The sequence below is a fragment of the Nomascus leucogenys genome, chromosome 6, assembly GCF_006542625.1.
Source record: "Nomascus leucogenys isolate Asia chromosome 6, Asia_NLE_v1, whole genome shotgun sequence".
NCBI lineage: Eukaryota > Metazoa > Chordata > Mammalia > Primates > Hylobatidae > Nomascus > Nomascus leucogenys.
In genome coordinates, this window is record NC_044386.1 from 73,093,531 (window position 1) to 73,117,249 (window position 23,719).

General features: G+C 43.1%; 2 protein-coding genes and 1 pseudogene across 3 annotated transcripts in view; 1 reads left to right on the forward strand and 2 right to left on the reverse strand.

Annotated features, from left to right (window-relative positions):
* The window catches only part of SNRPN (small nuclear ribonucleoprotein polypeptide N), a 159,205-nt gene that overhangs the window by 80,852 nt on the left and 54,634 nt on the right, over positions 1-23,719 (forward strand). For both annotated transcript variants that reach the window (XM_030814416.1, XM_030814415.1), the window contains one exon: positions 17,663-17,776. The gene's annotated coding sequence lies outside the window, so the exon portion shown is untranslated. The remainder of the gene's footprint in view (positions 1-17,662; positions 17,777-23,719) is intronic.
* On the reverse strand, positions 6,720-7,624 carry LOC100590024 (annotated as a pseudogene).
* Positions 8,666-8,926, reverse strand: LOC100583012 (40S ribosomal protein S27-like). Its single transcript, XM_012507330.2, has one exon. It carries the CDS (start codon positions 8,918-8,920, stop codon positions 8,666-8,668), a length of 255 nt encoding a protein of 84 aa, XP_012362784.1. The 5' UTR covers positions 8,921-8,926.

A 23,719-nucleotide genomic window follows, 5' to 3' on the forward strand; every position in this document is an offset into this window, starting at 1 on the left:
GACTCAGTTAAATTTTCAAGGGCAAATTCAGATTTCAAGTGCACAGAGCATAGGAAGGAAAGGACATGAAAATCAGAAAAATTCACAAGTGTAATGAGATGAGAAGGGACATGGCGCACCGATTACGAAGGAATCAGAATGATCTGTTCATAGAGTTGTAAATGGGATTGTGGAGGAAGAAATGAGGAGGAACAGATAGGCAGGACAAGTTCTTTTCCTTCTATGTAAATAAGAGAAACTGAGAAATTGTAACATAAGACAAGATCTAATATTATTTTGGGACTTCAGAATGGTATTGCATAAATGCTTAATTGTTCCTAATTTCGGGAGGGGAAAATGGAAATAGCATTTCCATTGCATTTTTGTGAACAAAATTTGAGTGATCATGTTCTTTGTTGCATGTTGTAGATGGAGAGGTGAATGAAAGTCAGCTTTCTTCCTGTACTTGAGGCATCTGTGAATTGGGAATTCAGACAAACAAATAAGCAACTAATTCTGGATAGAAAATTTGTGATTTAGACTATGCATTCTACTGGGGAATTTCAGACGTATAGGAATGTAGTTGAAATTTAAGTGGTCAGGGAATGCTATCTGGAGGAAGAAAATTATGACTAGAGACAAGAATAAATAGTAGTAACTTAAAAAAATATGTATCAGGGAAGAAAAAACGGATTTATGTTCCAGGAAAGAAACTAAGTATGAACAGATGATGAAATATTTCAGGAACTGTGTCCAGAATTGGTTCCTTCCAGTGGGTTCTTGGTCTCGCTGACTTCAAGAATGAAGCCACAGACCCTGGCACTGAGTGTTACAGTTCTTAAAGATGTATCCAGAGTTTGTTCCTTCAGATGTTCACATGTGTCTGGAGTTTTGTCCTTCTGGTGGGTTCGTGGTCTTGCCGACTTCAGGAGTGAAGCCACAGACCTTCGCAGTCAGTGTTACAGCTCTTAAAAGTGGCGTGTCCAGAGTTGTTAGTTCCTCCAGGTGGGTTCATGATCTCACGGGCTTCAGGAGTGAAGCTGCAGACCTTTGTGGTGTTACAAGCGTTACAAGCTCGTAAAGGTAGTGTGGACCCAAAGAGTGAGCAGCAGCAAGATTTATTGCTAAAACCAAAAGAACAATGTTTCCAAAGCGTGGAAAGGGACCCAACCGGGTTGCCCCTGCTAGCTCAGGTTGCCAGCTTTTATTCCCTTATTTGGCCCCACCCATGTCCTGCTGATTGGTTCATTTTACAGAGTGCCGACTGGTCCATTTTTACAGAGTGCTGATTGGTGCATTTACAAACCTTTAGCTAGACACAGAGCACTGATTGGTGTGTTTACAATCCTTTAGCTAGACAGAAAACTTTTCCAAGTCCCCACCCAACCCAGAAGCCCAGCTGGCTTCACCTCTCAGAACCACAGATAGAGATTATTTTATTTATCTGAATCAATCTGAAAGTATATGCTGGGGCTAGATGTTGAGGATACTTAATGGCACATTAATTCTTTGATTTTGTATATATGTAGATACATTCATTAGCTACAGTTGGCAGCTTCCTAATAGGGATGCCACAGATATGACTGTAAATTGAGAATTTTGGTTTCCTAGTGTCTGAAAAGTGGTTAACCCAAAGTTTTAGCTTTAGAGAGTCTATACAGGCAAAAGTGTAGAGGGTTTGGCAGAGAAAAAACAAAAACAAAAACAAATCATCCTAAGGGCCAAAGGAAATGGTCACAAGGAAAATGGTCAAAAACTTGCATCATTCTCTTCATCCACTCACACCACTCTATGCAGGATCCCAAATCAGTCCTTGAATGTTTCGGCACAGGTTCCATTCATGCTCTCCAGTGGAAATTTCATTTGGTTTATAGGATTCAGGATTGTGGAACCATCTGGTATCAAAAAAATAAGAGGCCATGAAAAAGCTTACAGAATGTTGGTACAAGCAGCTGCTAGGGATGTTACTGAGTTTTAATGGGAGAGATAGTCCCAGAAAGCTGGAAGAAGAAAGGTCAGGGCCAAGTGCGGTGGCTCACACTCGTAATCCCATCACTTTGGAGGCAGAGAAGGGCGGATCACTTGAGTTCAGGAGTTCGAGACCAGCTTGGGCAATGTGGATAAACCCCATCTCTACAAAAACATACAAAAAAAAATTGCTGTCTGTGGTGGTGCACGCCTGTGGTCCCAGGTATTTGGGAGGCTGAGGTGGGAAGATCACCTGAGCCCAGGAGGTGGCAGTTGCAGTGAGCAGAGCTGAGGTCTGGCCACTGCATTCCAGCCTGGGCTACAGAGCAAAGTCCTGTCTCAAAAAAAAAAAAAAAAAAAAAGAAAAGATCGGAACAAGAAAAAGGAAAAAGATGGGTAAAAACATAGAAATGACTAAGTTCATTTCAGCAGGAATTTTTTAAAATATATTTCAAAACTGAAACAATGCTATGCTTTGCTACAGTGTGTGAGGGGAACACAGTTCAGGATAATGCACAGTAAAAATGCAGGGAAGCCTTGCCCCGTATCCACTTTTAATACCACATACTACAGTTAACAGTTGGTGTGAACCCTATTAGGCTGATTTCAATTACAAACATGGATGTACAGGAGTGTGTTTTAATGGCATACATGCATAGTTCATATTTTATTAGAAAATCTGTTCAGGGCAGCCACAGTGGCTAACGCCTGTAATCCTAGCACTTTGGGAGGCTGAGGCGGGTGGATCACCTGAGGTTAGGAGTTCAAGACCAGCCTGGCCAACATGGTGAAACCCCGTCTCTACTAAAAATACAAAAATTAGCCAGGCATGGTGCCATGCACCTGTAATCCCAGCTACTCAGGAGGCTGAAGCAGGAGAATCACTTGAACCTGGGAGGTGGAGGTTGCAGTGAGCCAAGATCAGGCCACTGCACTCCAGCCTGGGCAACAGAGCAAGACTCCCTCTTGAAAAAAGAAAAGAAAAGAAAGAAAGAAAATCCTGGCTGAGCACAGTGGCTCACTTCTGTAATCCTAGCATTTTGGGAGGATCACTCCAGGTCAGGAGTTCAAGACTAGCCTTGCCAACATGGTGAAACCCTGTCTCTACTAAAAATACAAAAATTAGCTGGGCATTAGCTACTCTTGAGGCTGAGGCAGGAGAATGGTGTGATCCCGGCAAGTGGATCTTGCAGTGAGCTGAGATCGTGCCACTGCACTCCAGCCTGGACTCCGTCTCAAAAAAAAAAAAAATTATCTGGGCATGGTGGCACGTGCCTATAAAATCCCAGCTACTTGGAAGGCTGAGGCAGGAGAATCTCTTGAACCCAGAATTCAGAGGTTGCAGTGAGCTGAGATCCTGCCACTGCACTCCAGCCTGAGTGAGAGAGCAAGACTCCATCTCAAAAAAAAAAAAAAATTAAAAATTAGATCCAACAAATTAGCTCAAGAACACTTCCTTGACTGGCTCAGAAATCTCACCCAATTTTAAGATGGATGTTAAAAAATAACAGGGAGGGCCGGGTGTGGTGGCTCACACATGTAATCCCAGCACTTTGGGAGGCCGAGGTGGGGGGATTATGAGGTCAGGAGTTCGAGACCAGCCTCGCCAATATGGTGAAACCCCATCTCCACTAAATATACAAAAATTAGCTGGGCGTGGTGGTGTGCGCCTGTAGTCCTAGCTGCTCAGGAGGCTGAGGCAGGAGAGTCTCTTGAACCCAGGAGGCGGAGGTTGCAGTGAGCCGAGATCAAGCCACTGCACTCCAGCCTGGGTGACAGAGTAAGACTCCATCTCAAAAAAAAAAAAAAAAAGAGACACATTCTTTCATTTGAATAATGTTAGTCTTTTGTTGTTGTTGTTGTTGAGTTGCCTTTTGTTCATTAAGAACCAGCTGTAACATTTGTTGGGACTTGGTAGAAGATAACTGCTAGGTGGTCATAGCTGTCAGGCTTTTAATGAGAGGAGCTTAGTTTATGTGAAAAAAAAAATAAAGATTAATATTTGGAATAAACTGTAAACTCAGCTTCTGAGTCCAGAGTCAGCCAGTCAAGATTGTTTAGACTTGACCTTATCTTTAGATGGTGAAGTTAGGAAGGCAGTGATAGTCTAATGAGTTTTCCTAGTTTACAGTTTGTATGTCTTTGGCGATGACATCCAGTGTTCTGGTGAACTTCTTGAGTGGCCCACCCAGCAACAGACACAAAAGTGATTTATTTGAAATTGTAGGAACAAAAAAGTAATATATTTTCATCACCCATTACAAGGTTAATGAGTGAGACTCCTATAACAAAAGACATATTAATAGGAAAAAATCATATCAAATATAGTTACTAAAAGTATTATGTGACATGGGAGCTTTTAGAAATGAAGATCAAAAGAACCAGGGAGAACCCTGGGTTTTTTTGTTTTTGTTTTTGTTTTTTTTTTTTAATTGAGACAAGGTCTGGCTTTGTCACCCTGGCTGGAGTTCAGTGACATGATCTCAGGTCACTTCAACCTCCACCTCCCTGGGCTCAAGCCATACTCCACCTCAGCCTCCCGAGTAGCTGGGACTACAGGTGGGTGCCACCACACCCGGCTGATTTTTGTTTTGTTTTGTTTTTGTAGAGATGGGGTTTTGCCTTGTTGCCCAGGCTGGTCTTGAACTCCTGAGCTCAACCGATTCACCCACCTTGACCTCCCAAAGTGCTGGGATTACAGACATGAGCCACTGTGCATGGCTGGAAAAATCTATTTTTACAGAGACCTATGCAAATGTGTGATTGGAAAACAAATGGGTACAACCTAGTGGCAATAATCTGAGGAGAACTTAGCAAGATCTGTTCAGATTCTTCTTGGTCTCTGGGTATAGAAAAGGACCCCTCTTGAATGAGGATTTTATGACCTACTTTCAGGGGAGGTAGGTCAGAGAATTCTTTTATGACCCACTTCAGGGGGAAGAGGTCAAAGAGTGTGCTTCTTGCATCTATTATCTCAATTTCTGAAGTGCCATATTTGGGGGCATTATTTACAGAAACTCAAGGGGGTGTAAGTGCCTATTATCAGAGGTCATTCTTATGGAGGCTATTAACTAAATTTTAGGTGAATGGCTGAGCAGACATCTAGAAGTTGTCATTCAGTCTATTTCTAATTAGCTTTTTTCTTTTCTGACTCAGGTAGTTGATTTTGCAGGATCTTCCATCCCTTAGGCGAAGAGGGCCCTAAAGTTCAAGTGATTGCGAGACTGGAGGAGATAAAAGGCTGGCAGGGGAGGGCAGAGGGAGGAAGGACGAAGCAGGTAGGGGCTTGAAGGGGGAAATGTCAAAGGAGGCAAGAGAACCGAAGGGTGAAATAATGCCAAAAAAGAGGTGGACAGAGTTGGCAAAGCATATCATAAGCAGGGATTTGAGAAGAGGGGATTCAGATGACAGAGAACATCCCAAGGGAGAAACAGAATCCAATATAGAGAATGGAGCGGTCTTAAATAGAGCTAGGAATAGGAGATTTGCAGCCCAGGAAGTCAGGGAATAATACCTATGGAGGAAGGACTTCCAGGCCAAGTATCCAGGGAATAATCCCCACTGCTATGGTTCTAATGATGGTGCCCTCTCAAAAATTCATGTTGAGGCCAGGCGTGGTGGCTCATGCCTGTAATCCCAGCACTTTGGGAGGCCGAGGCAGGCGGTTCACAAGGTCAGGAGATTGAGACCATCCTGGCTAACATAGTGAAACCCCGTCTCTACTAAAAATACAAAAAAATTAGCCGGCTGTGTTGGCAGGCGCCTATAGTCCCAGCTACTCAGGAGGCTGAGGCAGGAGAATGGCATGAACCCAGGAGGCAGAGCTTGCAGTGAGCCGAGATGGTGCCACTGCACTCCAGACTGGGCAACAGAGCTAGACTCCATCTCAAAAAAAAAAAAAAGAAAGAAAGGAAAGGAAAGAAAGAAAGAGAGAAAGAAAGAAAAAGAAAAGAAAGAAAGAGAGAAAGAAAAGCTCTTACCAGACACCAATTATGCCAGTGACTTGATGGCATAATTGGACTTCCTGACTCCAGAACTGTGAGAAACAAATTTCTGTTCTTTATAGATTTCCTAGTCTCAGATATTATGCTTAGCAGCACAACTGACTAAGATAGAAATTGGTACTGAGAAGTGGCAGTGTTGCTATAACAAATACCTAAAAATGTAGCGGCTGCTTTGGAACTGAGTAATGGGTAGAGGCTGGAAGAGTTAGGAAGTGCATGCTAGAAGAAGGCTAGTTTGCCATGCATTAAGGCGATTCTGGTGAGGCTTCAGAAGAAGATGAAAACCATAGAGAAAGCCTCCATCTTTGAGATTATCTAGGTGGTTGTGAACAGAATGTTGGAAAAAATATGGACAGTAAAGGCCATTCTGGTGAAGTCTTAGATGGAAATGAGGAATATCTTATTGGAAACTGGAGGAAAAGCTATCCTTGTTACAAAGTGGCAGAGGATTTGTTCCTGGAAAGAACAAGGTCTGGGAAAGAAGGGAGTGTATTTCTGCAGCTGGTTACAGGGAGAAGGCTGGAGTAACTCACCATACCAACTCAAAGTTACAAGTTTTTTTCTAGTGCTTACATACATTTTAAGCTCCATGCTACAAGTGGAATTGCACCTCCAAACAGGAATGTTTCTTTCAATCTATATCTAACCTTTAACTAGGACCTAGGGTCTGGAAATCTTTCTCTAGAGTCTTGGAAAGCTTTTTAATCTTTTTTTGTTCTGTCCGTAAGTTTATTGTATCTGGAAAATCATCATAGAAAATTGTTTGGTTTAGCTCTCAGCAGCCTGCTTCTGAGCTCTGAGGAAGCTTGCATTCTTTTGAGCTACCCGATCCTTCTGAGCAAGGGACATTTTAGGATGGTTCCACCTCTTCTTTTTAACTTCTTTCTTGGGCTTATTTTCATAGACTGGTTTCTCTCATATAGCAGCATCAGCTTTCTTATACATCTCCTCCATCATGTCTGGAGTTACCCTGTTCTTTATGTATTGAGAGAACTGTTTCTTGTAAGCATCTTCATCTTCTTCCATTAAGTAGCACATGTAATCTGCAACATTCTGGCCCATGATGTGCTTCCGGTGTACTTCTGCATTAAATTCCTTGCTTTCAGAACCATAACCAGAAAATCGTTTGGTACTGTGAGGGATAGGCAAGCCTCCATCCACAGCTCCCTTCAGGGCGCCAAAAACTTTATTGCCAGTGGTGGTTCTGGCAAGGCCTGCATCCAAACAGCAGGTAAAGACACTTGGCTGACCATCAATGCTTTCCACACTGTATTCATCGCCAGTCATCCCCACTTGGCCTTCATAGATTTGTCCATGCCAAATCTATTGAGAAGCCTGCGGACCAGCAGCAGGCCAGTACAATATGCTGCAGCATAATTTGTCAGGTCAACCTTCGCACCATATTTTGGCAGTTCATGTGCATATGCTGCACAGACTATCATATCTCCCTCTATACAGGCATAAGCAATCTGACAAATGATATATCTGTTTGTTACACGAACTATCATCCTGTATTTGGGTGTGTTGTATTTATTTTTATCCTGTATCACCAAGCATTTCTGAGCATAGTAATCAGTTTTACCCTCTCGTCGTCTTCTAAATTTCACTTAGTATCTCTTAAAGTAGGCCTTATTCTTAACAACTTTAACAAACCCCATCCTGTGGAATAGAGACCCGCATCTGCGGCTCGACAGAGACCTGCAGGCCCAGCGGTGCTGGTGGGGGGAATGGGAAAACTTTTTAATCTTAAGTGGGCACCTGGAACAAGGTATCTGTGTAAAATGCTTTTATTATTCAACCAGACTTTAGGCTAAGAAAGCTCATTTTAATGAGTTTATTTTAATATTCCAGCCCTCATGCTCAGTCACCTGTTTCTCCAGTTCTTTAATGTTTAACTTATACATTCATTAGAATTATAACAGACGGTCAGTGGAAACTGACTGTTCTGATTGCTAATGGGAGCCTGCCCCGCCACAAACTTGGTGGAAGTATTTCTGTGTCTTAATAGTTTTTTGGAGGGTAGAATGTAAGCGCGATTAACTAGGACATTTGGCAGAAGAAATCTCTAAGCCAAGTTTTCAGGGTACTGCATGGCTTCTCTTAACTGCTTATAGTAAACTGTGAGAAGAGAAAATCGAGTTAAAGATATAACTTATAATCAAAAGGGAAGCAGATTAGCTGGGCATGGTGGCACACACTTGTAGTCCCAGCTACTCTGCAGGCTGAGGTAGGAGGGTTGCTTCAGCACAGGAGATCAAGGCTGCAGTGAGCTATGATCATACCACAGTCTGGGCAACAGAGTGAGACCCCCATCTCAAAAAAAATGGTAATTATTATTATTATTATTATTATTATTGAGATGGAGTCCTGCTTTGTTGCCCAGGCAGGAGTGCAATGGTATGAGCTCGGCTCACTGCAACCTCTGCCTCCCGGGCTCAAGTGATTCTCCTGACCCAGCCTCCTGAGCAGCTGGGATTACAGGCACCCGCCACCACACCCGGCTAATTTTTGTATTTTTAGTAGAGATGGGGTTTCATTATATTGGCCAGGCTGGTCTCGAACTCCTGACTTCATGTTCCACCCACCTCAGCCTCCCAAAGTGCTAGGACTACAGGCGTGAGGCACCTCACCTGGCCAAAGATTATTATTATTACTATTTTATCCAAAATGTGTTTATTGAGATGGTTTCCCACTCATCTTGATTAAGGGTGCTTTTAGTGCTGCTTCCTCCTGAAGGAACATCCTTCCAAAAGCCTTGCTTTTCCTCCTGTAGGCTGGCAGAGGAGAGTGCGGCAGCCAACACACAAAACTACCGTTGGTGCGTGGCTAAAGACCGTGGTGATTTTATAGCATCCTGGGCATTTTACATCCATGAAGTAGGAACTGGGGCTCTGCACCAGGCGTTTCTTCTTGTGTTTCCTCTTCTTCTCTTCTGCAGAGGGATGAAGGAGATCCTTTGCGAGAGGCATGTTCTTGTGGGTAGGTTGTCACTGCTGGAAAGGGCCAAAGAAAATAATTTTTAAAGGGAAGTTGAACATAAAGATTTGGAAAATTAACAGCCTGGCCTTGTCAAGAATTTTTAAAATATGTTTAGGAGACAAAACCAACTGTGTGGCCAACTGACCATTTGATAAGGAGATTAGTATGACTAGAATGCCAGATGCTATTCATTAAGACAATGGGAGAATGACCCTGAAGACATTTCAGAGAACACTGAGGATGCTACAACCATCACAGGCCCAAAGTGCCAGGTCCTTGAGGGAATAACAAGTTTAAGGAAGGAGCCCAGGGTTCCGGTGAAACCCAGGATGCCTGTGGAAACTTGGGGTTCACTGACTATGCTGCCTCATGTATCTGCTCCCTGAAGTCAAGCAAAGCTTCCCCATCTGTGGTTCAGGTGGGCCCAGGTACAGCTCAGATCACTCCTCCAGAAAACGCAAGTAGTAAAACGGGGTAGCATGCTTGTGGTGCTAACTGCAGGCATGCTAAATCCACAGCTGTGAAGGCATGGCTTTCTCCACCTAATTTCCAAGGAAGCCTTGAAGAATGCCCGAGGGCCCAATCAGAGAACTGCTGTAGGGGCAGGGCTGCCATAGAAAGTTCCCACTAGGGCAATGTCCAGCAGAACTATTGGGTTGGGGCCACCACAGAGTGCCCTCACTAGGGCAATACTCAGTGGAGCCATGGGGGCAGGGCCACCCCTGAGTTCCCAGACCCAGACCTGTAGATCCAGTAGTGCATATTCCAACCTGTGATAGACATAGACACCTGACTACAACCTGCAGAACTGTGGCATGGGCTGACTCCAGCAGTCATGGCAGCAGGGTCCCCTGGAGGCTTGGGAACCTAAGCACTCCCCCAGTGTCTCTGTAAGGTAAGAGGTAGAATCAAAAAAGCTGATTCTCACACCTCAAGATTGAATTTTGTTGGTCTTGTTGGGTTTTGAAGTTATATGGGACATGTTACCTCTATCTTCTTGCCTATTTCCTCCACCAACCTTTTGTTTTTGCCATGGGGTCTAGCTGTGTCAACCAGGCTGGTCTCAAATTCCTGGGCTCAAGAGATCCTCCTGTCTCAGCCTCCTGAATAGCTAAGACTGCAGGCATGAGCCACCATGCCTAGCTTATTTCTGACTTTTGTAAAGAGAATGTTTATCCTGTGCCTGTCCCACCATTGTATTTTGGAAACACATAATCTGTTTGACTTCACAGGTTCACAGCTGGAGAGCCATTGTCTCAGGATTAATTGTACCTTGAGCATCACCTATATCTGATTTAGATGATATTTACATGCGACTTTCGACTTAGACTTGAAAGTTGAGCGATGGGGAATGAGTTAAGATATTTTGAGGCCGGGCATGGTGGCTCAAGCCTGTAATCTCAGAACTTTGGGAGGCCGAGGCAGGCGGATCACGAGGTCAGGAGATAGAGACCATCCTGGCTAACATGGTGAAACCCTGTCTCTACTAAAAATACAAAAAATTAGCCAGGCGTGTTGGCAGGCACCTGTAGTCCCAGCTACTTGGGAGGCTGAGGCAGGAGAATGGCGTGAACTCAGGAGGTGGAGGTTGCGGTGAGCCGAGATCGCGCCATTGCACTCCAGCCTAGGGGACAGAGAAAGACTCCATCTCAAAAAAAAAAAAAAAAAAAAAGACATTTTGGAGTTATTAAAGTGGAATGGACATATTCTTGTATGTGAGAAGGACATGAATTTTGCGGTGGCAAGGGTGGAGTGCTATGGTTTGAATAATGGTGTCCCTTCTAAAATTCGTGTGGAAAGTTAATGCCCAATGCAACAGTATTAAGAAGTTTGGCAATTGCGTGGTGACTAAGCCATGAGGGCTCTGCCCTAATGCATGAGATTAACATCTCTATAAAAGTGTATTTATTTAAAGGGAGCATTTCTTGCCCTTCTGCCCCATTCACCATGTGAGGACATAGTTATGGCTCCTCCACAGGATGCAGCAACAAGACATCATCTTGGAAACAGACAGCAGCCCTGTTGAGACCTCCTTCTGGTGCTTTGATCTTGGACCTCTCATCCTCCAGAAACATGACAAATAAATTTATGTTCTTTATAAGTTACTCATTATCAGGTATTTATTTATTTATTTTTTTGAGACAGAGTCTCGCTTTGTTGCCCAGGCTGGAGTACAGTGGTGTGATCTTGGCTCACTGCAACCTCCGCCTCCTGGATTCAAGTGATTCTCCTGCCTCAGCCTCCTGAGTAGCTGGGATTACAGGCATGCACTACCACACCCGGCTAATTTTTGTATTTTTAGTAGAGACAGGGTTTCACCATGTTTGCCAGTCTGATCTCGAACCCCTGACCTTAGGTGATCTGGCCCCCTCTGCCTCCCAAAGTGCTGGGATTACAGACATGAGCCACTGCGTGTGGCCAATATCAGGTTTTTTTTTTTTTTGAGATGGAGTCTCGCTCTGTGGCCCAGGTTGGAGTGCAGTGGTGCAATCTCGGCTCACTGCAAGCTCTGCCTCCCGGGTTCACGCCATCCACCTGCCTCAGCCTCCCGAGTAGCTGGGACTACAGGCGCCTGCCACCACGCCTGGCTAATTTTTTTTTTTTTTGTATTTGTGGTAGAGACAGGGTTTCACTGTGTTAGCCCGGATGGTTTTGATCTCCTGACCTCGTGATCTGCCCACCTCGGCCTCCCAAAGTGCTGGGATTACAGGCGTGAGCCACCACGCCCGGCCAATATCAGGTATTTCTAATAGCAGTACAACGGACTAAGATACTCAGGAAAACAGAGCCAGGAGGAAAAATATTCTATCTTAGGGAGTTAGGGAATCATGCCCACTCAAGAAAGAGTATAAGGGCTGGGCATATTGGCTCACGCCTGTAATCTCAGCACTTTGGGAGGACAAGGTGGGCGGGTCACTTGAGGTCAGGAGTTTGAGACCAGCCTGGCCAACATGGTGAAAGACCGCCTCTACTAAAAATACAAAAATTAGCCAGGTGTGGTGGCACATGCCTGTAATCCCAGCTACTTGGCAGGCTAAGGCTGGAGAATCGCTTAAACCTAGTGGGAGGCAGAGACTACAGTGAGCCAAGATCGCGCCACTGCACTTCAGCCTGGGTGACATAGTGAGACTCCGCCTCAAAAAAAAAAAAAAAAAGAAAGAAAGAAAGAAAGAAAAAGAGTATAGGGGGAATAACACTCATAAGTTATTTTTAGTCCAAACAGACCCCTTTAACAAAATAAAGATTAACAAGAGAAAAGCAAACAAGTTTATTAATGTGTATATTTCATCTACACATGGAAAATACCCAGGAAATGAATAGATATCAAAGAAGTGCTTTGAATTCCAGCATATATAGCATCTTCAGCAGAGAACTGTACATTTTTAGAGAAGTGAAAAGAAAAAGGAGATTGTGTCTATAGGGGTGACAACTTATGGAAAAGCAAATAAATTGCAGATAAATTCAGTTAATAAGAATGTTACTATAAATTCCTTTGGTATCATTTCCAGGCTGACCAGGGTTTAAAGTTTTCTTCAGTGGTTAGCCTTTGTTCTCCCTGGTGAAAGTGTAAGTGTGGGGAGTGGGGAGGGAGAGGGTACCTTTTGTCTTCGCAACTCTATGTCTTGCTTTTCGTCCAGTAAAGGAAGAACGAAAAACTTTCCTGCATCTGCTTCTTCTTAATTGTCTTCAGCTCAACAATGCTTCCTATTTTAGGGTGGCATATTCTGGCCTCCCTCAAGAGCCAGGAAGAACAGATGTGCAGTCCAAGGGTCAGGAAATAATTTTCACCCTACAAAGAGCCAGGAAAAAGACCTTCCATTCCAGGAAGTACCTTTCAAAAGATGCCTGGGAATCTAATCCAGCTTCAGACTATACTCTGAATCTTAAGAATCAAGGCCAGGTGTGGTGGCTCATGCCTGTAATCCCAGCATTTTGGGAGGCTGAGGCGAGGGGACCGATCACTTGAGCCCAGGGTTTGAGACCAGTCTGGGATAGTGACATAACGGGATGGTGAGATCCTCTCCACACACACAAACAAATAAAAATAAAAATAAATAAAAAAATAAAAACCTATCCTTACAAGCTTCAATGGACACTTGTCCACAGCAATCAATGGCTCTAGAATCTAATTCACCAGTGGATCCCCAATCAATTTGTTAGGAGTGAAGACAAGGTTTCAAAGGTGCACACTAAGGTCTTGGGTGAGAGGTCCGGGGGACCAAAAATGAATAACTGAAAAAATTATATATTCAGTGATACTTATTAAAGCATGGTAAAGAAGACTTTATTCAGGACCACTGTGATAGATATAGGGACCAATGCAATGGGATTTTGCAATGGAATAGATTGCTCTGAACTCCAAATACACCATGGCAAAAAGGGACTTTATAACCAAGAAGCAGGGTTGGGGTGTGGGGGTCAAGGAATGGAAAATTACTAAAAGGAAACATCAGGGATAAGGGAGATTCTGGCTAAACTGACACCTAACAAGATTCTTGTTAAAGGTGGGCCAGCGAGGTCATATATCGCTTGGAAGATGGTGGAAGATGAACCTGATCAGACATCAAGGAGAAGAGGGTTCTTTTTTATTTATTTTTATTTATTTATTTATTTTTGAGATGGAGTCTCGCTCTGTCACCCAGGCTGGAGTGTAGTGGCGCGATCTCGGCTCACTGTAACCTCCGCCTCCTGGATTCAAGCGATTCTTCTGCCTCAGTTTCCTGAGTAGCTGGGATTACAGGCGTGTGCCACCATACCCGGCTAATTTTTGTATTTTTAGTAGAGATAGGGTTTCACCATGTTGGCAGGGTAGTCTCGAACTCCTGACCTTGTGATCTGCCCGCCTTGGCCTCCCAAGGTGCTGGGATTACAGGGGTGAGCCACCTCGCCCGGCCGAGAAGAGAGTTCTTGATAAACAGACTTCCTTGTTAAAACTAGATTTTATAATGAGGTCCACAGATGGGTGGAGGAGAAGCCTGAGTAAATTTTGGTTAAGCAGAGAAACTTTGTCATCCCTCCTGTATGCATTATGCTCCCTTTTCTCCAACGGAGCTCTCTTCCACCTTGATGTTATTGTCCAATCAATTTGTTTTCCTAGTGTTGATGTTCTGATTTCATCTTACAAAAATATAGCATAAACTTTTATTTGTTGCATTATGCAACATAAGCCTGACAATATAACAAATTGTTCCCGAAGTTATAAATTCCTCGTCTTTTTATTTGTAATTTTACTTCAAAAAAATCTATGTAATTATAGAAGAATGTTGCTATTATAAAAATTTTAAGGGGTGGCAGGGAATAATTCCAAAATTATAAAACTCCTTGTGACAAATTTAGGAATGATATTCAGCTAGTTCTATAGTTTTTTATTCCTTGAATAATCAGAGATATACATCTGATTATACACACACATTGTGGTTTTTCCTTTGGCCAGGTTGACTTTTTTTTTTTTTTTGAGATGGAGTCTCACTCTGCTGCCCAGGCTGGAGTGCAATGGTGCAATCTCAGCTCACTGTAACCTCTGCCTCCCGGATTCAAGTGATTCTCCTGCCTCAGCCTCCCATTATAGGCACCCGCCACCACGCCCGGCTAATTTTTGTATTTTTAGTACAGATGGGGTTTCACTATGTTGGCCAGGCTGATCTTGAACTCCTGACCTCGTGATCCACCCACCTTGGCCTCCCAAAGTGCTGTGATTACAGGCATGAGCTACCGTGCCCGGCCTTGGTTGACTTATTCTTTTAAGGAGCAATGTAGGTTAATGTTTCAAAGTGAAAAAATTTAAAAAGTTAGGGGAAAGTCAGGGAAGAGAGAGAGAGAGAGAGAGAGACAAAGACAGAGAGAGAGAGAGAGAGAGATATTGACAGAGATCAGACAGGAACATAAGCTTAGTGACTCAGCCTGTAGTCCCAGTTACTTAGGAGGCTAAGGCAGGAGGATTGCTTGAGCCCAGAAGCTCAAGTTTTCAGTGAGCGGTGATCTGCAACACTGCACTCCAGCCCATGTGATAGAACCAGATCGTCTCTAGAAAAAAAAAAGAAGAAAAAAATACATATACATATATACATTGGTGTTTGTTTCTACATATGCTTCATAGTATATGTGTACATGGATTATAGGTAGATCATATAATGGTAACAGTATTAAATTAGGTGTCAGCATTTGTTGAGGAAGTAGTATGTGCCATGTTTGAAATTTTAATTAAGAATTGTGTACGGAGTTGGTTCCTTCTGGTGGGTTTGTGGGTTTGTGGTCTCGCTGACTTCAAGAATGAAGCCACAAACCTTCTGAACCTTTGCAGTGTGTGTTACAACTCTTAAAAGTGGCACAGACCCAAAGAGTGAGCCGCAGCAAGATTTATTCTGAAGATCAAAAGAACAAAACTTCCACAGCATAAGAGCAGACTGAGCAGGTTGCCACCGGTGGCTGGGGTGGAGTGGCCAGCTTTTATTCCTTATTTGTCCCTGCCCATATCCTGCTGATTGGTCCATTTTACAGGGTGCTGATTGGTCCATTTTACAAACCTCTAGCTAGCTACAGAGCATCTATTGGTGCGTTTTTACAGAGCACTGATTGATGCATTTTTTACAAACCTCTTGTAAGACAGAAAATTTCTCCAAGTCCCCACCCGACCTAGGAAGTCCAGCTGGCTTCACCTCTCAGAATCAGCTTTTAAAGGCCATAAATTTCCAGGTAAGTAGGAATAGAAGAAACGAACATTTCCTTTGAGAGCTATGATGTCATATTTTTTTCTCCATCAATGATTTAGTTCTTTCTGGGTCAAATACTTTTTAAATGGATGTGTGTTTTATAGTAGATGTTATGTTGTCTTGATTATTTTAAAACTCCTATTCCTGGACTCTCCTGAAAAGGAGAATTTAGTAATTTCGAAGTATTTTTTGAGGCTAGGGTAGAAAAACCTAGGGAAGATTACTGCGTAAGGTTTCAGGGGATGTTCCATGCCTGCCACCTGGTGAAAATGAGGGAGCTTTCCTCCTACCCGCCACCATTATAGCAGCCTGTATAGCAGCCTGCAGGTAATAACGCCATCATTTCAGCGCGGCCGGCTCACCCCGGGGTTTTCTGGGAAGGTGATGTGTGGTGGCGCAGTGACCGCTCCAGGGGCCAAACCCGCCCTGGTCTGCGCCGCAGTGTGCAGTGAGGATGTTGGTGCTGCTCTTCAGGGTTTTCTTTCCAAAGCCGCGGGAAGCCCGTGTTGCATATTTGTTTTTCATGTTCTCTCGTTTTTATGTTGTGGATTTAGTTTTTTAAAAAACAAATGTTCCTCTACAGTCTTAATAATGTACCCTATAAAATAAGATTTTAAAAGATCCAACTTTCCCTATTAATCTTATACTTTTTTCTTTTCGTTCTGGCTTTACAAATGTGACCTAAAGAGAGCTCTTGATTTTATGTAGAACAATACAAAAATAGTTTTACATTAATCTTATGGTTACAAAAATCATTTATGGGCAAATTTGTTCCCGTGCCTTACTTTTAAAATATTGTGTTGTCTTTAATTTTCAAAATACTTTAAATATTTTTCAGTAAGTTTGAGGGTAGAATTTATTTTAATGAGACTCCTCTTATAAAAAGTACTTATGTGTATGTGCATATGCGTATACTGAATTTGCTTTGCTTTTGATTCTATCATTCTGTCACTTTTCTACCAAAATATCTCTAATGGACAGAGGCCAGAGACAAGGGCTTTTACAATAAATTCGCCACAGTACCACACATTTTATCTTAAAAGATGGTATGGATTTTGCATAACATATATATGCAAACATATATTTATAACATAAAAAACGTATATATATTACATAGCCGTTTGGTTTCTTTTATGTGTGTGCATTAAAAAATTATTCAGTTGCTGGGCGCGGTGGCTTCTGCCTGTAATCCCAGCACTTTGGGAGGCCGAGGCGGGCGGATCACCAGGTCAGGAGATCGAGACCATCCTGGCTAACACGGTGAAACCCCGTCTCTACTAAAAACACAAAAAATTAGCCAGGCGTGGTGACAGGTGCTTGTAGTCCCAGCTTCGGGAGGCTGAGGCAGGAGAATGGCGTGAACCCGGAAGGCGGAGCTTGCAGTGAGCCGAGATTGCGCCACTGCACTCCAGCCTGGGTGACAGAGCAAGACTCCGTCTCAAAAAAAAAAAAAAATTATTCAATTATGCTTGTTAAAGCAAGGTAAGGGTCACCATGGTGATAGGTACAGGGACCTCTGCAGATAGAGATTGGGCTAACTCTAAATACAGCGTGGGAAAGTGGGAATTTATAACTAAAGAGCAGGCTGGGAGGTCTGTGAATGGAAAATTACCAAGGATAAACCTCAAAGGTTAGGGGGATTCTGGCTAAACCAGCCTAACAGGATTTTTGCTGAAGACAGGCCAGGGTGATCAAACATCACTTGGGGGATGGTGCAGGATGATGAACCTGGTAAGATATTAAGGGTGATCAGGTATCGAAGGTAAGGAGGTTCTTGCTAAAGCTGGATTTCACAAGGAAGTGCACAGACCGGAGAAGGTTCAGGTGCCTGACTAAAGTTTGATCAAGCAAAGAATCTTTGTCAGTGTACAGAAAACTACGTTTTTATAAAATGTTCTTCTGCCCCATCTGTATCTCCCCTTTTCATGGAACGCAAAGCACATTTTGCATAACTTCTAGATACATGTACTTGTATTTTGAATGACCTGATATATCTTTTTTCTTTACAATTCTCAACCTTAGCATATATAAGTGGAACTTAGAAGGCAACATTCCCTGAACATACTCTTCCACCAGAATCTCCTCTACAGATTTTTGCTGCCCCTTTTACCAGTGGCTGAAGCTACTTTCTCTTATGTAAGTAGAAATGTTACATATCTCCAGCCTCTTCTTCCTTACCTTCCACTTGCATGCACACCCTGTCTAGTCCATGACCTCCTGTTATAAATGCTTATAAACCTTTTTTTCTGAATCAGAAACGTGTTGTGTTGCTCAAGCCATGTTCATTTTAATTATGATTTAACTGCATAATTTAATTATTTCCTCATTTTTTGGATACAGTGTTTGCTTTTCTCCAGTGGTTCTACTTTGTTCTAGTATATCCCTCTGGCAAGAGCAGTCGTTTCCCCACTTGAGTGTGCATTAGTATCACCTGGGGGCTTGTTAAACACAGCGTGCAAGCTCCATCCCGGGGTTTCTAATTCTCAGGATTTGGGTTGCGGCACAAGAATTTGCATTTCGAACAAGTGCCAGGATTGGTCTGAGGAACACACCTTGAGAGAGGTGGGATTCGGGTTCACTAACCTGGGTTAGAGAACATCACAGTAGTGTGCCAAATCTGAGGAGGGAGCAGAGCTGAAGCCCAGTTTCAATATGTGAATGAGTGCTTTACACACTCAAACCCCCTCAAGGGCTGTGGAGTAAGGGAGAACATAGGCGGGCAGGGGGCTTGGATAGAGGCATAAACTCAATCCCAGACCTATGGATTCAGAATCACATGTTAATAATTCTTCCAGTGTTTTGTATGTTTATTATAGTTTGAGAATGACTGGACCAAATTGCCTCCAAAATCTTAAGTCCCAGCAGTGAAGCAAAGCTCAGACAGCATTTGGATAGCTATTGCTTTGTGTCTGTGTTTTAGGTCAGCTGTTGTTAAAGGTTTGTTTTGGAGAGTTACCCAGGTGTAGTACCCTTACAAGTAGATAATGATTGAAAGAGTATGTCCTGGAGGCGTATGATATTTTCCATCCACTTCAGCACATTTTTCTGATGGGTCAGTGACAGTCCATGATATGTCTGGTGTAATACAAATTCTGGAAGTGGCATATATCCAAGGACAGCCATAATATTCCACTTGGCCAAGGCTCTTCTGACAGGCTCATGTTCATGCAGGATCAGATCTGACCCAGAATCAACAGAACTGAAGCTGCAAATTCAGCTTTGTGAAGGCTTCAGATGTAGCCATGGTTAAAGAAGATTGACATTAAGCAGGTGAGCAGAGTTTGCTTGAGGTTCACCCGGGGAATTCGTGAGGATGCAGGTGCATTTTTTTATGGCCTGAAAAGCAGAGTTTTTGAGCAGTTACAGTCCCTCTCAGAAAATGTTCCTGCAGAGTAGCCCTGGAAACATGTTTGTCTGCATTCAAGAAAGATCTTCCTTCTGTTCATATAAAGGAAGCCCAACTTATTTCCCAGGTAAGGGAGTGGAAGCAACTGTGATACAGAATCCTAAGGCATGGGGGTTAGTTGTAATCCAGGCAACATGCAGGGTCAGGTTCTCCAAGTCACCTTATGGTTAAAGGGCTCCACCCTAGGAAAGTGAGCCACCCAGAGCTTGATAAATGACCTTATGATCAGCCCTTGGCCTGTTAACATGTTGTAACTGAGGCACAGGACCAGATTCTTGGTTTGAATTTGCCAGTCAAATGGCCAGTGCAGAAAGGGAAGAAAGCACAGTCCTTCAGGCCAACTCATTTGGCCTATTGAAACATTTGCTTTTCTGAGCACAGCCTAGTATTGTTGCGGATTAAATACAGCAGAGGATGTAAGCTACCAATATTAGTCACCATCAATTGGGTACTTATTCTGTATCAGCCACTGTTCCTCTTGCTTTCCATTTCCACCTGTTATATGTTAGCGACGATAAAAATGCCATACAGAACGGGTGCGGTGGCTCACGCCTGTAATCCCAGCACTTGGGGAGGCCAAGGCAGGTGGACCACCTGAGGTCAGGAGTTTGAGACCAGCCTGGCCAACATGGTGAAACCCCTCTGTCTCTACTAAAAAAAAAAAAAAAATTAGCCGGGCACGGTGGCGGGCTCCTGTAATCCCAGCTACTAGGGAGGCTAAGGCAGGAGAATCGCTTGAACCTGGGAGGTGGAGGTTGCAGTGAGCCGAGATCGTGCCATTGCACTCTAGCATGGGCAACAAAAGCGAAACTCCGTCTCAAAAAAGACAAAAGAAAAAGCCATACAAAAAGGCTAAGAGCCTTGTTCAACCTCACACAGGAAAGTGGCAGGGCTGGGATATTAATTCACGTATTCACAATCCAGATCCTCTACACATTTCACTGACATGAAACCCAGAAATTTCAGGTCTACTACCTTGAACCCAGAACTATTTTTCTCAAACTTGTTTTCTTGTGAGCTATATATAGGGAAAAAATTGCATACAATACAGTACTGCTTTACAAATATATAATCTAATACCCAAGTCAAGAAAGAAATGATCCTGAGGTCCCTCAAAACTCGTGGGTATCCCTTCTGAATCTTGACCTTTATTCTGACTGAGATGAATCCTCCATGCTGCTCTTTGTAATTTTATTCCTCGTGATTACATATTTAAGCTACAGGAATACATCTTACGTAGTTTTGCTTATTCTTAAATGTATGTATTTTTTTGTCTTTTCCACTTGATATTGCATTTTCTGTATTTATCCATGTTGTGTGTAATTCCAGCCTCTTAATTTTTATTGGTAGTGTTCTCTCATTATATATAATGTATACAGCATGTAGCATGTATCTTTCTCACTATGTATGTATACAGAGTGTATGCATATCACTATAGGTATACAGACATATCATTATCCTAGTATTTCCATATCTATGCCACAGTAGGCAGATCCCACCTTTTTTTTTTTTTTTTTTTTTTTTGTAAGACAGAGTCTCGCTGTATTGCTCAAGCTGGATGGAGTGCAATGGCGCAATCTCAGCTCACTGCAACCTCCGCCTTCTGGGTTGAAGCGATTCTCCTGCCTCAGACCCCAATGTAACTGGGATTACAGGCACCCGCCACCACACCCAGCTAATTTTTGTATTTTTAGCAGAGGCGGGGTTTTACCACATTGTCCAGGCTGGTCTCCAACTCCTGACCTCGGGTGATCTGCCCGCCTCAGCCTCCCAAACTGCTGGGATTACAGGCGTGAGCCACCATGCTCAGCTGTAGATCCCTTCTATACCTGATGATTGTTTGGGTTGTGTCTAGTCTGCAGTTATCACCAATACTGCAATCGTAATCACTGAAGTATGTGTATCCTGATTTATATAGGTACACATCTCTCAAGGATCTGTAACTGGAAGTGGAATTCATGGATCTTCAATTCAAATGTTGCTCGCTCATGGCAGTATTAATTATAACAACCACTTTGGTAAACTATCTGCTATTACCTACAAAACCATGTGTACCTTACACACGCACCGTTCATTCTATTGTGTGGAGTAGGCCACAGAAAAGTACATGCACAATTGATGAAAAGACATGTATTTAAATGTTTATAGCAGCATATTTGTAATAGCCAAAAACTGGAAATAAAGCAGAGTGGGTAAGTAAATGGTGGTATATGAATTCAATGGAATTCAACTATAAATAAAAAATAATGAACGGTATCTACATGTAAAAACCTTGATGAATTTTATAAACACAAAGTTGAGCAAAATAATCTAGGCAAAAACGTACTTGTCTGAGTCCATCTCTAACATTCAGAAATCAGTATGACAAGTCAGGATGGTGGTTACCTGTGACAGCAGAGAGGCTGTTTTGGGAAGGGCTCACTTGGATCTTCTCAGTTGCTGGAGTTTACTGTGATAAATTTAGGATTTGTTTCTTTTTAGTGCCATATGTGTGTGTGTGTGTGTGTGTGTGTGTATATATATATATATATTTTTTTTTTTTTTTTTGAGATGGAGTCTCACTCTGTCACCCAGGCTGGATGCCCAGCTTTTTGTAGTTTAGTAGAAACGAGGTTTCAGCATGTAGTCCTGGCTGATCTCAAACTCCTGAACTCAGGAGTCTTTCCTCCTGTACAGGAGGGAAGACCTTTCCTCTACTTTCTAAGAATTCAATAATTGAGTCCATGAAAGAAATTGACAGTAGTCAGATTAACGGGAGAAAAGGTATACAAATTAGATAAGGACACAGGGACATCACATGAAAGAAAAGCGAATATTCCAGAACCCAGTGAGATTCAGAAGCTTGTGTAGCCTTTTCTTAGGACAGAGGGTATAGGTGATTAGGTAACTTAGGGGAGAGTAAACAGTTTGGGGGAAAGATAAACGGACTGTCAGAAGAACAGGTAACAACAACGGGTGACAAAGTCTGTGTGTTATCAAGGTCTACTCTCCTCTCCTGTGATAGGGGCCAACCTTCCGTGGTTGGTGAGTTTCCTGGGGAGGGGATTCATGACAATTAAGTTCCTTTTAGATAAACTGTCTTTAGATAAGAAAGCTCAGAGAAAACCTCTGCCTGTATGAGCTGCTCCCCACATACCCTCAGTTGAAAGTAATCAGCACACCAAAACATCATATTTTGGGGTGGAGATCCTCACGCCTCAGTCTCTCAAGTAGCTAGGACCACAGGCATGCACCATCATGCCCAGCTAATTTTTTTGTATTTTTTGCAGAGACAGAGTCTCACCATGTTGCCTAGGCTGGTCTCCAATTCCTCACCTCAAGTGATCCTCTTATCTCTGTCTCCCAAACAGCTGGGATTACAGGCATGAGTTACCATGCCCAGGCTAGGGGTGGCATTTCCTGAACTCCTTCGGCCCTCTTGGGAAACATGCAGGCAGGAAGAAAGAAAAGAATACCCCTGTCCACAGCCAGGTCTTGTTGAGCTTATGCTTGGCTGAATAGAACCTTACACCCAGCCACGTGAAAACTGGGATGATAAATGTCTGCATGTCTGACAGAAGGTTTGGCCTCTGATTCAGCTGTGGTGATTTTTCCATCTACTTAACTCCAAATTCTATTAGCTAGTTTAAACTCTCTATTGGACTATGAACACAGTAAGTACACAATCATATGATTATTTTGTCTATTGACTTAAATAGAATTGTGTATGAAGGCTGTACTGAAGTTATTCAGGGTTGAGTCAGGAAAAGCTAAATTTCAACCTCTTTTAAGAAAAATATTGATGCCTCCAAATCCATAGTATATATGTGGCTTACTAGTTTATAAAGGGCCCCTGGAAGAAAGGACATTTCCAGTGTTTTATGTCAATCACAGGAAAATAAGCTATATGCTTTTTGTAATTCTTTGATTCTCAAAAGTAGGACTGTGGCCAGGCATGGTGGCTCACACTGGTACAGCACTTTGGGAGGCTGAGATGGGAAGATCGCTCAAGGCCAGGAGTTCGAGACCAGCCTGGGTAACAAAGCAAGACCCCATCTCTACAAAAAGAAAAATGTATGACTGCTTCCCCCCACCACTCCCCAACACTTCCCTGGCTCCACACCCCAGTTCCTCTGCTTTCATTTCTGCTGTGTCTTACTCTATGAAGCTTTCAAAACTGCCTTTCTAGAGTCTTCCTTTTCTTTTTTATAAATTTATTATTGTTGTTGTTTAACTAAAAGACAGGGTCTCACTCTGTTGCCCAGGCTGGGGTGCAGTTGTGCGATCACTACAGCCTCAATCTCCAAGCGATCCTCCCATCTCAGCCTCCCCAGTGGCTGGGACCATAGGTGCATACCACCATGCCCAGCTAATTTTTTTTTTTTTTGAGACGGAGTCTTGCACTGTTGCCCAGGCTGGAGTGCAGTGGCCTGATCTCGGCTCACTGCAAGCTCTGCCTCCCAGGTTCACGCCATTCTCTGGCCTCAGCCTCCCGAGTAGTGGTAGCGCTCGCCACCACACCCAGCTAATTTTTTGAATTTTTAATAGAGACGGGGTTTCACTGTGTTAGGCAGGATGGTCTTGATCTTCTTACCTTGTGATCCGCCCACCTCGGCCTCCCAAAGTGGTGGGATTACAGGCCTGAGCCACTGCGCCTGGCCCACTAATTTTTAAATCTTTTTGTAGAGATGGGA